This window comes from Lemur catta, chromosome 18 (genome assembly GCF_020740605.2).
Source record: "Lemur catta isolate mLemCat1 chromosome 18, mLemCat1.pri, whole genome shotgun sequence".
Taxonomy (NCBI): domain Eukaryota; kingdom Metazoa; phylum Chordata; class Mammalia; order Primates; family Lemuridae; genus Lemur; species Lemur catta.
In genome coordinates, this window is record NC_059145.1 from 43,676,413 (window position 1) to 43,690,262 (window position 13,850).

At 45.2% G+C, this 13,850-nt stretch overlaps 1 protein-coding gene across 1 annotated transcript in view; it reads right to left on the bottom strand.

Annotated features, from left to right (window-relative positions):
* Positions 1–13,850, bottom strand: part of LTF (lactotransferrin) — a 30,104-nt gene that overhangs the window by 6,658 nt on the left and 9,596 nt on the right. The window contains exons 7-13 of the mRNA XM_045529835.1: positions 10,503–10,681; positions 9,866–10,040; positions 8,879–9,033; positions 7,753–7,843; positions 6,903–6,950; positions 5,767–5,922; positions 3,875–4,016 (exon numbers count right to left, since the gene is read on the bottom strand). Of these exons, the coding sequence (XP_045385791.1) occupies positions 3,875–4,016; positions 5,767–5,922; positions 6,903–6,950; positions 7,753–7,843; positions 8,879–9,033; positions 9,866–10,040; positions 10,503–10,681 (946 nt within the window). The remainder of the gene's footprint in view (positions 1–3,874; positions 4,017–5,766; positions 5,923–6,902; positions 6,951–7,752; positions 7,844–8,878; positions 9,034–9,865; positions 10,041–10,502; positions 10,682–13,850) is intronic.

The window sequence follows — 13,850 nt, forward strand, 5'->3', positions numbered from 1 at the left end:
AAGTGGCTGGGAACAGGAAAAATGAGTAGAGCCTATATACGATGCAGCTCAGGTACCCTAATATCCCAAGCAGCTGGGAGATTGCTCCCTCCCCTTGGCAGAAGAGCGAAGGTTTATTCCCTGGGGAGGTTGAACCTGAACAACACTGTGGATTAGAGAATCAAACACAGCTGAGGGCAGAGGTGCAACACTAAAAACAGAATGGAGTGAAAAATCTATATCTTGGAAAGTTAAATCACAGCTACTTTTCCATCAGCTTCCAGAAAGCTAGCTGTTAGGGTTATATCCCCCAAGAAGCAGACAGCAGGATTTCTTCTCTGAAGAATCTGTTCAGCTGAAGAAAAACACCTATAGATTCCTATATTTGGATGCCTACAATGAAATGACACAAACCAATCGCTCTACAGTGAGTCTCAGTACTCACAAAAGCTTGGCAACTGACACAGAGCTAACAATCAGCTCTTAAAGTTCTTTAAGGCTCTGTAAAGTTTAAAGAGAATTCAGAGAAAATAGAAGGATGGAAATTATCAAAGAAATAATGACATAAAATTTCACAGAATAGAATAACTTGAGTTTCCAGATGAAAAAAGCCCATCAAGTGCCCAATCCAATGAATTAACGGAAGAGTCCCATAAAAAAAATTATTGTAAAGTTTTAGAACACTGGAGATAAAAATGGCTCAAAAAGTTTTTGAGAAAAAAGAAAGTCATTTATGAAGAATCAGGAAGCAAAAACAGTATCAGATTTCTCAACAACTCTAGAAACTAGAAGACAATGGATGAATGTTTTTAAATTTTTGAATTTGCTATATTTTCCATGCTACATTCTGGATAATTTTTTTCACATATCTTTCACTTCATTAATTTACTTTTTAGCTATGTCTAATCTGCTACGCTGGTCAGTTGCATAGTTAACTTCAGTTGCTGTGGGTTTTTTCCTTTCTAACAGTTTTATTTATTCCTTTTTAAAAATATTGACTTGTTTTTTCTGTTGGATTTTGCTTCTGGCAACTTTTTTCTCCTGTGTGTTTGTTAATATTATTATAATTACTTTTAACTGTGTACTGCTCATTGTCATTGAAAGAATACTTTGGAGTAGTCTTTGAAGACTAATCTGAAGACACTGTCTTCTAGACATGTTCATGGAGGGACCATTAAGTCTGGAACCACTTTAAAAAATATGTATGAGTTGAGAATTTTCGGACCTAAGGGACATGAGTTTGAATTACAAATCCATGCAAGAATTAATCTATGGTTTCTATTTCTCAGGAATGGTGTTCTTCCCTGTTTTCCTCAACACATGGGCAACTTAAAGCCCCCTGGGAGTGAGCACAGACGTTACTAGAAGAGTTCACTCTTACCTTAAGAGTATATGTAACCTCTTGGGGTCAAATTTGTCAGAATAGGTAAATGTCCTCAGGACAAAGTGGCTCCACTTAGCTCTCTGAATTCCTGTTCTCCCTTAGATTTTAGTCTGATAGTTCCTTATTATTTTGTCAGTTACTTAATGCTTTTTAATTTAATTTAAATTTTTTTTTTTTTTTGAGACAGAGTCCCACTCTGTTGCCTGAGCTAAAGTGCCCTGGTGTCAGCCTAGCTCACAGCAACCTCAAACTCCTGGGCTCAGGCAATCCTCCGGCCTCAGCCTCCTGAGTAGCTGGGACTACAGGCATGCACCACCATGCCCGGATATTTTTTTCTATATATTTTTAGTTGTCCAGCTAAGTTCTTTCTATTTTTTTAGTAGAGACGGGGTCTCACTCTTGCTCAGGCTGGTCTCAAACTCCTGAGCTCAAACGATCCACCTACCTCGGCCTCCCAGAGTGCTAGGATTACAGGAGTGAGCCACCGCGCCCAGCTATTTAATGCTTTTAAGATGTGTACTGTGAATGCGTGTGTATGTGTATTAATCCAGCATTTTCACTTGTTTTTAGTGGGCAAGTTGATCAAAATAGCTTAATGCTGCCCTTTCCCAGATATAGAAATCCTGTCAAAATTCCTAGGGAAAATCTTTCCCAACCTAGACTTAGTTATCTAGCCAATCTACAAATCATTTCAAAGGTTCAGATGTGTTCAGACATGTAAATATATGTAAAAAATAGCAACTCTCATTCACCCTTTCTCAAGGAGGTGCTGTGGGATGTGTTCTGTCCCAACAAAACCAAGAAAGTTGAAGATGTGGGATCTAGGAAACAGGCAACCTGACATGAAGTAAGGTCACGGGAATCCCAGAATGAGGGTCAGCAGGACCCACAGGACCACAGAAGTGCAGGAGGCCTGGAGGGCAGCCAGCCCAGACTGGAGCGGGAGGATGGAGGCCTCAGGAGCGACATCTCCCTGCAAATGATGAAACTGAGACAGTACCCAGGGGGTGTGTATACATGCAGTTAGGAGATTTGCACTACTGGCAGAGAGTTTTGAGATGACTTAGTGTTTAAATTTTTAAAAAAAGCACAAGAAATAAGCAAGTAAAAAAAAAGAAATTCCAGAGCAAACAAAAAGTTTGTACAATAGGGGAAATATAATCCTGTTACACCACATGTTTCATATGAGAATAATGAGTACATAGTCCTAATAAATGTAAGCACTGAATATGACATAATCTTGTTGGATGCTAAAGAGAGTTGATGTGGGGGTGGAACCAGCACAGGGAAGAGTGTGAAGGGCTAGATCTTCTTCCACAGTAGAAAGTTAGCAGAAAATAGCTGAAAGGAAAAATTAAAAACCAGAGGTATAAGGATGTTAGTTGGAAATATGGGGGTGAATAAGACTTTGGGTTTCAGCTTTCAATTATTTTGCTATAAATTTCCCCAATCTAGATTCCAGATGTAATTTGAACAACAGACAAAGTATAATGTTTAGTATAAATAGGAATACTAAAATGTAGCTGTTTTCAGTGAAATAATACCTTGCTTCAGGTCTGGAAAAAAAGAGGACCACATGATTCCTCTGGATTCTTACCAGATGAGTCTATTGAATATTTTTCAGTGGAATCACATCACAACTTTTCCATTCGCAAATCCTTAGTCCCTTAAAGATATTTTTGTACATTCACAAAATTTTTTGGTTTTGTTTTTTGGGGAATTTTTACAAGTCACTATGAGTATAGCCAAAGCTACTTTTATATCATTCCATCATAAAGTCAGAAGCAAAGGCTACCGAATTTATATTTAAAAATTCAAAGGCCATATAGTTTGTCAGATACATGACGCCATCTAGTGATGAAATATACTCTTGGTGAATGGAGAAAAAGGCCTAAATAGTACCACTGAGAAGCAGCGCCCAAAAGAATGAAACTGTAAAATGTGGGGTGTGGATAGTTTTTATGAATCACTAAGTGGTTATAATCACTAAGTGAATTCTGAAAACTTATTTTTGGTTTATTTTTCACTTCACTGCTGGAGAATAACACCACTATTCACTACTGTGCTTTCTTTTTGCCACTTCTAAGGTCAAAGTCAAAGAAAAAAGTGAAAAATATAAGACATGATGGGGATCTATAGGCGGGGAGAGAGTGGTGGCTATGGGAAAAAGAATTCTTCCCAGTAAAACTGAATTGCAGAGAGCAGGTAGGACACCACATACTCTAGCCATTTGAGAATGAAGATGGGGAGGCCCACTGCGGCTGACTTGGCTCAAAGCCACGGGGAGAGGCACAGCAGAGCTGAGGTCAGACAGCCCCAGTGCCAGCCTCCACTCTCTGGGGTGGTGGGGGTGGTGGGGGAGGCCTCACTGGTGCTGCCCAGCAGCAAACTCACAGGGTGCCCCCGGCTCTGCTGTGCCAGGCCACATCTGACCCCTTAGAACTGCAGTGCCCACACGCGGGAGGATGAGGGACGAGGCCCTGTCCTGATGGAGCTCAGTCACAGACTCACCTGAAGGCCCCGGTGTAGCCGTAGTACCTCTCGTTGCTGTTGGGCACACACTTGTCCTCTCCCCTGTCGTTGCCAACACACAGAGCACAGAGACTGGATCCCGGGGCAGACCCAGGGGCACAGCTTTCACTGAAGAATTCGTCTGGGCAGAAGGAACATGGGAAGTCAGCTCTTCCGACCTGAGTCAGTGTAAATGGCTTTTATCTAACAGGTGACGCAGCTTGTTTTCAGTTCATTATGCTGCCCAGGACACACAGAACACGCTATCACAAAGTGACAGTCTACCACCAACACAGGACCCACCAGAAATCAGAAGAGCTGCAGACTGTAGGCACTGACAGAAAACCCAACTGAGGCTGGGAACGAGAGCCGTGACTGCACAGAGGGTCCCATCATCACTGCCTTGAGCTGGGGACTCCTCTGGTGACAGTATGGCCATTAGCTGCAGAGCTGCTAGCTAACTGCCTACTCCAGGATCTGCCTTCTCTTTTGCTCAGGAACGGAAACCCTACTTTTTCCCTGGGCACCTGGCCCTTTGGTATAAAGACTGGACTCATCGGGTGCCCTGGGGCTGGTATAGCCATGTGGCCAGGTGCTGGCCAGTGAAATATGAGCAGGAGTGTTGGATGTCAGCTTCTTGGGAACACCCTTAAAAGACAGTTGGCACATGCCTTTTGCCCTTCTCATTCCTGTTCTTCATCTTGCTCCTGCATGTGGAATGCAGAAGCAGGGACCAGACCTCCAGCTGTGATGCAGGCCATGAGGTGACCTTGAGCATGGAAGCCACAAATGGTGGAATAGCCAGATGTTTGAAGCCCTGGTCCCTGACACCAAGATCTCATTATACCAACTCTGGACAACCCATCTCTGGACTTCACTTACATGATAGAGAAACTAACTTTTGTCTTGTTTAAACCTCTGTAATTTCAGAGGTTTTCTCTTCTTCCTTGCAGTTGAACCTAATCTGAATTAACCTATTGTGAGATTTAACCCAAGAAAGAAGAAATAAAGGTGACAAGAAGAAAGCCTTGCCCTTGCCCCATGGAGCAAGTGCCACGCGTCCAAAGGCTCCTGCAGCCTCTGCCACTGGAAGAGCCACACTACGTGCCTCAGGAAAGGCTGGAAGCTCCCACCACATCCTGGCAGCTTCCCTACGGCTTGGAGGCTGCCGTGGGGCTGGCAAGAGCAGTGTGCACTGCCGGTGAGGAGCAGAGCCGCGTGGAACCTGCCCAGCCAGCACCAAAACCCATTCATAACACAGCGGGGCCCCTGCTCTAGGAGATGCCTGCACAAGAGGGGAGCCACGCTGAAAACACGCCACCCACTTCCATGTCACCGGGCCCACAGCAGGCGGGGAGGGCAGGGCTCATGCTGACCAATGTGAGGGTGGAGTGTGGTAGAAAGAGAAGGCCCAGAAGCAGGATGAGCCAGACCTTGGAGGTCTTGTTCAGGTTCTTTTGCAATGTGGAATAAGCAGTCACTTCTGTTCAGTAACAGAAGTCACCTTTCATGAGGCAGGCAGGTGCCTTTCCCCAAGTTGGGAAGCCAGGGCTATGATGAATTTAGATCTGGAGCTCCATGAGGTAAAATTAAAAAAAATAGTACTTCTTGGAACCTGCATCAATTCTTAGGGTGCAGAGAAACAGGCAGACATTCGAATCTTTTATTCTGGGGTAGGGTGGATGGAACATGGAAAGTGTCATGCAGGGAACCTCCCAGTGCATCCAAGACTGCAGGAGGCAGCCACAGGGAGAATTGCTTATGCCAAAAGAGACCTGTGAGCCATAATCAGCCTGCAAATCCCCTGTCTCCCACCCTTCCTTAAGGTTCCACAGCACAATGTGCCTGGCCCTCCAGGATGGCCCACCCAGGACACCCTCAGGACCCCTTACCAAATTTGCAGGAGTCTGTCTGGCTGAAGAGCAGGCCTATGGGGATGTTCCAGCCTGCTGTCCTGTCCACGGCTGTGTGGCAGGACTTCTTGCCTTTCAGAGAGTTCCAGGTGATGTCAGCATTTGATTTCCTAACCGCTGCCACAGCAAGATATCCTTGTACAACAGATGACAGAAGAGAAAGTCTTAACCTCCCAGAGGCCTGGCATATGGATTCTAGTACAGCTATTTGCAACCCGGCCAAAATAGGTCAAGAAGCATCTCTAGGCAACAATTCCCCCAAGTAGCTGGCCAACGTTAGGTAGACCAAAAGAGCATAAGCTGCTTCCCTACATTAAGGTGAGACTGATCTGAGCTATGAAATAAAATAGTAAGAAAGGCTGATTTTTAAGTGATTGCAGGAGACTGTCTTCCACTAGCCATACAATGTCTCCCAGGTACAAACCAGCAATTCACCTTTAGATGTGGGCTACTAAAGCAACAGACACTGAACAACACTGACCCCAAAATTGCACAAGTCTCCAACTACAATATGCATCAGGCAAGATTAACTGCTGTGTGGATGCAGGAGAGGGTATCTCCAAGAACTGGCCTGAGTTGAGTGTGAACCAGCCCTGCACTGTGACAGGGTTAACATGGTGGCCATCCTCCTCCCGATAGAGTGCACCTGACAGGTGCCCACTGAGGGCAAGTGCCAAGTCTCTTCCAAAGCTGTGTGAGCACCAGCTCTAGTGGGCAGGTGGTGGTGGTGGTACACAGAGCACTGGATTTGGCACGAGAGACCCTGGTTCAGGGCCAGGCTCTGCCATAGTATTAACTAAGGCTGTGTGTGAAATCCTGGGCACTTGGGGACTCTCCAGGCCACTGTTTCCTCATACATATAAAATGGGAAGCACCCCTCCTTCCATGTGACCAGGACACAATGAGGAACCACATGAATGTTCTCTGCCAAGCATGAAGGTCAATATAAACATGACTTATAATTATTATTCTTCTATGAATTATTTGCATCTTTAAAAGTCCCTATGGCTTCTGTGGCTGCAATTTTTTCTGTGAGTTTTTAAAAGTTCCTGCCACCTCCTCCTCCAGCAACAAGAACTTAGCCTCGTCCCTTAAAGTGACTAATGCCAACTCACCTTCCGCTGGTCTATCCACACAAGCAAGGTTGCTGTTTTGGGGGGATTCTGAAAGAATAAAGCAAGCAAGACATCATTAAACACTCAGATGTACTGAGAAGAAACAAACTTTTAAATCTCAACAATGGAGAATCAAATCCAAAGAGACTGTTCCCCGAGTTCCATGCAGCAGAAATGTATATAAGTGTTCACCAAAAGACACGGACACGGATATTCAATAGCAGCACTGCTCACAACAGCCACCAACTGGAAATGACCCAAATGCCCGTGCACAGTCAAATGGCTACATAACTGTGGTAGACTCACACCACAGAATGCTATACAGCAACGAAATTGAACGGTCTACACCTGCACATCTAGATGGATGAATACCACTAGCATGAAGCTGAGCAAGAGAAACCAGACATAAAAAGCAAGTGCTTTATAACTCCTTTAACGTAAAGTTCAAAAATAGGCAGGAATGATCTGTGCCCTTAGAAGTCAGAAGAGTGGCTGCCTTGCAAGAATGACAGGAGGACACAGAGGACTTCTGAAATTTGCTGTGTCTTCATCACCTCCACAACCGCATGGGGTGTACAGTTGCTGAAGTGCACTTTCCTGCGTGTATGTTATACTTCACTAAAATCTTTTTTCAAATTAAGAAAATGAAACCAATCTGTGCTTTGTCAGTTTTCAACACGATAGGCTCTATGGGTAACATGGCCCCCTGCATTTATTCTTTCTCCTGATTCTCCCATGTGAATGTATCCACCTATCTTACTGTCTTCACCTGGATCCACTGAGTGGGGTTACTACCCCCACCCCTATGGTCCAGAGGGGATAAACCAGACAGGACACTAACTCCACTTACGGGAGTTCTCCGCCAGGACAGGCACCAAACCGCATTTGCCCGCAGTGTAGATATATCCTCCATCCAAACTCATGGCATCAGCTTCTCCTTTCTGCAAAGACAGAGCAGATCTCAGCACCACAGGGGGGCTGCTTCCTGTCCTGCCTGTCTTTATAGCTCTCGGGAGAATGGCTTTATGTCAGGCATCCCAGTGAAACCAGCCCCACCTGCCTTTTGTGCTGTCGATTCAACTGGAAAGACCAAGCACAGGTTGCACTAGCCCTGTGTCCTCTGAACAAAATCCTTTCTGTGTCCCAGGCGCTCTTGGGCCAGCTTCCTGCCAGCCCCACTAACTGAAGACACAGATGGGAACAGCTGGCCTCGTCTAATCTGAGCTCACTAGTACTACACTCAAAGTGCCACCCAGAAGTTGTCCAACAAAGGAGAACTGGCTCGCCATTTGAATGGCCGAGCCCTGGCTCCAACACAGGAACATGGACTCAGAAAGATTGCAGAATTCCCTCTTTGGCCCAGTAATAATTTTTTTACAACTACATTAGAAATAATTAGAGACGTGGATAAAGATTTCTATTCAAAAACGGACATCACAGGGTTACTGATAATAGCAAATTAAGGGGACAAGGAGGAATAGGGTCATGACTAAACTGAGCCACATCCAAGAGATACTCTGAAATAATTTTTTAAAAGTTTTCCAAGAATAAGTATTCATGTGAGAGAATGCCCTGTTTAGTGAATAGGGCTTAAAAAACTACGTAACTGATACCACGCAGTGTCATGTCGTGCAAAACTGCAGGTGCACAGAGAAATCCTGGAATCGCAAATTATCAAAACTTTGCCTGTGCCTCTCTGTGTGAGATCAGAAGTGGTTTTCTTAGTTTGGTGGGTTTACTTAATTATTTAACATCATATCTTTCCATGTTTGCCAAACTACCTACAATAATTTTGAGTTGTTCTGGTAACCAGAGGAGTGGGAAAGCGGCGGTAAACTGCTTTTTCCACAGCGGGTTTACCCGCAGCGCACCGTCTCCGCAGCCCTGCCTCCCGGGCGCTGCGGAGGCCGGCCGGCCCGGACTTGGCTTAAACAGACCGGCGAGCCGGTCTCCCTCCCCGGTGCCAGGGCCCCTACCAGGACCAGGGCGATGCAGTCGTCGGTGCTGGGCGCCGAGGCGCAGGTCACGTTGCCGCGGCTCGCGCTGCTCCACTGTCTGCATTTCTTCAGTTCCTGCTCGCCCACAGCGCACCACGAGACCCGGTCGCGCCGGGCCTTGGCCTCCGCCTCGCCTGCAGGAAGGGACGACAGCGGGTTGCGGGGCACCCGGAGCCTGGCCAGGTCATGCGGCCTCCCCGGAGCGCTTCCTGCTTAGACCCTCCCTGGGTCGGGAGCTGCGGGTGTGTGGATTTGTGTGGACTCGTCCTCTCCTCCGCTCTGGGCTCCCAGCTCCAGCCTCAGGCCTCCAGAGCGCCCTTCGTTTGGAGACCTACCCTGGCTTCTAATCATCCATCAGTCCTTAGTGTAAGGACCTGCCTATCTGTCTCTGGAGATAAAAGTTCCATGACGAAGAGATCAGTGGCAGCCCCAAGAGAAGGCCTAGGGGACCTTCAGCTCAGTCAGCCCTGACCTCCCCCCGCCAAGTCTGGCATCCTCCTGGTTCACCCAGACGCCCACCCCAAGCCCCCCAGTAGGGCAAGAGCCACTGTGGTGGCCCCAGCTAAGTTCAGGGCCCGGGCACAGGGAGGTATTCCATTAGGCTTCTGGATTCATCCCAGGAGGGGCCCTGGCTTTCTTGGCTGATGTTCATATTTCTCACTTAGTAGGAAGGAGGCAAGTTGATTTCTGTCAGGGATGGGGAGCCTGATGGACACAGGGGCATAAGGAGGCATTGATCAGGTGACCAGGACATTCTTTTGGAGACACCTCTCACAATTGCCCTGACTTGGTCAACAGAAAACACTTGCACCTGCATCAAATCTGCCATGATGAAGGCCCTGCAGTGGCCAAGAGACAGAGGAGTGACCGCCACAGAGCAGGGCCGCACTACCCTGAACTAGGCAGCCTGGCGCACACGCCCCACCCACACCAGGCGGCCTCAGGACCCTGCCTGGCCTCACTCACTTTCCTTCTGGTTCTGGATGGCAGTGAAGTACTCGAAGCCAAGGTACAGCCTAGCATCTATGTTCGAGGGGATCCTCGAAAACCCGATGGCAGAGTCCTTGAACAACAGATCCTTCTGCCCACGAGGGGAGCCAAAGAGCTGGAACGCCGGTGATTTGTTCTTTCCAAACTTCTCCTAATTTAGAAAAAATAGAAATAATGGTGTTGGTGGGAAATCGGTGGGAAACAAAAAATCGATGTTAAAAAAGAGTATCTGGAACTTTTAGATGATTCTGAGAGCAGGAACTTTGATTAACATCCTGCAGCAGAGGGACTCATGCCACCCCTGAGACATAAGCTCAGCTATGGCTTATGCTTGGGAAAGTTGCTGGGGTCCAAGCACCTTAGGGTGCTGAGAGTATTGCATCATCCGTCCCCTGCTTCTGCTCCAGCCATGTGGTACTGTCAGTCAGCGATGCTAGAGGAGTTCCGTGGCCTCTGCTATCCAGAGCGCAGCCCGGGCCAGCAGCCCAGTGCCTTGGTGAGTGCTCCTGGCACTCACCACAGAAGGACTTCTACAGTGGCAGAAGTGATGGAAGGAAGGAAACTTGCCCCCAACCCCAATCCAAGCAGATGGGAGGACTGTGGGTGAGGATACCTGTGCCTGGCGGAGAAGCTCCCAGATAGCATCCTCTTTGCCGTCCACACTTCGTGCCACAACAGCATGAGAAGGGACCCGGGCCATGTTGCACTCCTGGAACTTGTCCAAGGGCTTCCGGGTATTGTCTGGGCAGAGCAGCTCATACTGGTCTCTTTCCGCCTCGTCTGGCAGGTCCTCTGGGGAAAGGGGGAGGTGGAAGAGAGTCCAGATGGGCTGACTCCAAGCAGTAACCATGAGCTGTAGTTCCCCTTCTCCCCATAGAATTTTGAGCTAGGGGAGACATCTTACACCTTTGACAAAACTGAGGGTCAAAAGGCAATGAATTGCTCCAGAGCACTCAGAAAGGTAAAGCTAGTGCCCCAAAAGCCTCGGGGTGATCCTCTGACAAAATCGCATAGGCCACCCTGGGATTCTAATACAGCTGCTGCTTGGCAAGCCAAAGAGTCCCAGTCAGACCCTATGTGTTTCCATGGCAACTCTAGAAAAGAGTCACTTTGTAGAGACAAGTCCAGGGCCTTACCCACATCTCTGGAAAGATTAAAAATGACAAAAATGGTAAGGCAGGAAATACAGTTGAGTCACCTTCCAACACCGAGTATATCAAAAGAAGGGAAAAGAATGTTTTTATGAGTGACTTGAGTCAAATTTGGAACTGTTTATTTATATCATATATAAATTGCTTCAGAAAGTGTAAAGTGACAGAAACCTGCCCAAGTCACTTTATGAGATTAGTACAACCTTGATGTCAAAAATAGAGAAAGAAGAATAGGAGGGAAGAATTCAGGGCCTATTTTACTTAAATGCAAAAATTAAAAATAACATATTAGCTAACTTGATCTAACAGAGTATTTAAAAAACTAATTGATCAGGATTAAAGCTTACCAGTTTATTCATTTCACAAGAGAATGGCTGAATGTCAAAAAAAGCTAAATTAATCCAACAGATTAATGGATTAAAGGAGAAAGTCATGAGATAATCTTAATAGGTGCAGAAAAATGATTTATGTGCTCAACATCTATTTGTGATTTTTTTTAGTTTTGGAAAAATAGTAATATAGAGAAGTTGGTAAAGTTACAGAACTTGATAAGTGCCATTAGTCATAATATCTACACCAAAATCATATTAAATATTAAATATTTAGACATTCACTGCAAACTCAGAAACAAGGCAAAGATGCCAACTATCACATTACCAACACAAGACTAGATATCTGCATTACACAATTTACAAAAGAAATAAGACATGTAAACACTGGAAGGAAAAAGACAAAAAGATGATATAATCATCTATAGAGAAAAGCCAACAAAACCAACAGAAATTACTGAAACTAACAAGAGTGTTCAGAAGGGTAACAAGTTACAAGTCAACCTATAAAAATCAAGTGTTATCGTCATTAGCAATAGCCAAACAGAAAACAATATAGAATGTAAGATGTTACAATAGCATCTAAAACCATTAATAGCCATTAATTGGCCTCACACAAAGATGCATGAGACCCATAAAGAAAAAAAGTGTTAAGTTCTATCAAAGGCTATAAAAAGGTGTGATCAAATGGGGAGATTTGAATCAGACAACTCAACATTATAAATATGTCAATTTTTTGTGGGTCAATTTAAATTCAATACACTTCCCATCAAAATTATACTATGATTTTTTTTTAGACATTCAACAAAATAATTGTAAAATTTTCACTAAGAATGTTTGAAAATAGCAATGTGAGAAGGAAGAACAGGGTCTCTCTCTACCAGATAGTAAGACCCACTGTAAGCCAGGGTAATAAAAGCAGAAAAATACAAATATGCCAATGAAACAAAATAGCTCAGAAACTGATCCACTTGGATATATACCAAGTTGGTGTAGAATTTACTTCGTGTATCACTAGAAAAAAGATGGATTTTTTTATAGTTGTCTTTGTAGGGAAAATTGCCTCACTGCAACGGGGTCAAAATGCTAACGCCAAACCTATACCTGATTTCCTAGGTAGAGTACATACAGATAAATGTGCAAAGAGGGGAGGGTCTTCAAACCTTGTTGTAGGAAATCATTATGATTTTGGTGTGAGGAAGGGCATCTTTAAAAGACTCCAAAACTCAAACCAACAGGGCAAAATGGATGGACTTGACCCTATCAATATTAAAGATTTTTTATCAACAGAGGGTGATACTGTCAGATTTTTGACTAAGAAAAGATCTTACTAAAATCTAAAACACACAACAGTTTGATACCTAGATAGAAGGAACACCGGTCCTTGAATCAAAATCATACAGAAACAAGGCATGACACCTAACAAAAATAGTCAAATGTTACAAAATAAGAAAGGAAGTCTAAGTTACTAGCAAATATATTGAGATGATCTAACTCACTAGATGTCAGAGAAATAAAAATTAAACCAACAATGAAATATCTGTTCCATTATAGCCATCATTTGGACAAAAAAAAAATGTGAAAGTCAAAAATACTCCAAACTGGAATTGTAGGAAAACGAGAACTTGCAGACTGTCATTCCAGACAATGGCTTAATAGTCTTGGGTGACGTGGGGGCCTCTTTCCGGTGGTCCCAGGTGGATGTGGTGGGCCTATCTCAGTGGTCCTGGGTGAATTTGGTGGGGCTGTCCCTGGTCATCCTTGCTCGAATGTGGTGGGGCCTGTGTCTGGGGGTCCTGGGTGGAATATGGTAGCCTGTGTCTAGTGATCTTGCATGGAATATGGTGGGCTTGTCTCCACTGATCCTGTGTGCAATGTGTTCAGCCTACACACACCCATGAGTTGTGCTTTCATGTAGGTCCCTGAGGGACATCGTCCAGAAGGACAGTAAAGGAACACAGGCCAGGGTATCAGTCATGTAGCTATGCGTGGTCGAAGGAGGGAAAGCACAACCTGGCTGTCCCTCACTACAGTGACAGAGAAGTCACATGTGGTAGGCGCATTCCATGAAACATTCCTCAGCTGTTAGGACCACAAACTAGACGTGAACACAACGATACCCATAAGTCTCTAAAACAAAATGCTGAGCTGAAAACCTTAGAAGCAGCCTGGTTTTGAATGCTCAGTAAAACGTCCGTGAAGTTAGACCCCAGAAACACAGACCAGCGCTACCCATGCTGCTGACCACACACATCTCTGAAGACACGCTGTGGAGCGCCTGGGTGTGGGTGGCTATCAGGGGACAGGGAAAGGCAGTGAGCATGGGAGATTTAAAGGAAACTTATTTAAAATGTGAGAGAACATAAAATAAGAGCTGCGCCCTGCAGGGAATCTGGATGACAGTGTGCCAGGAACTGAGGAACTTAATCAGCTCAACTGTCAGAGCCTGATGAACTGAGATAAAAGGAGTGTTCCCATGGC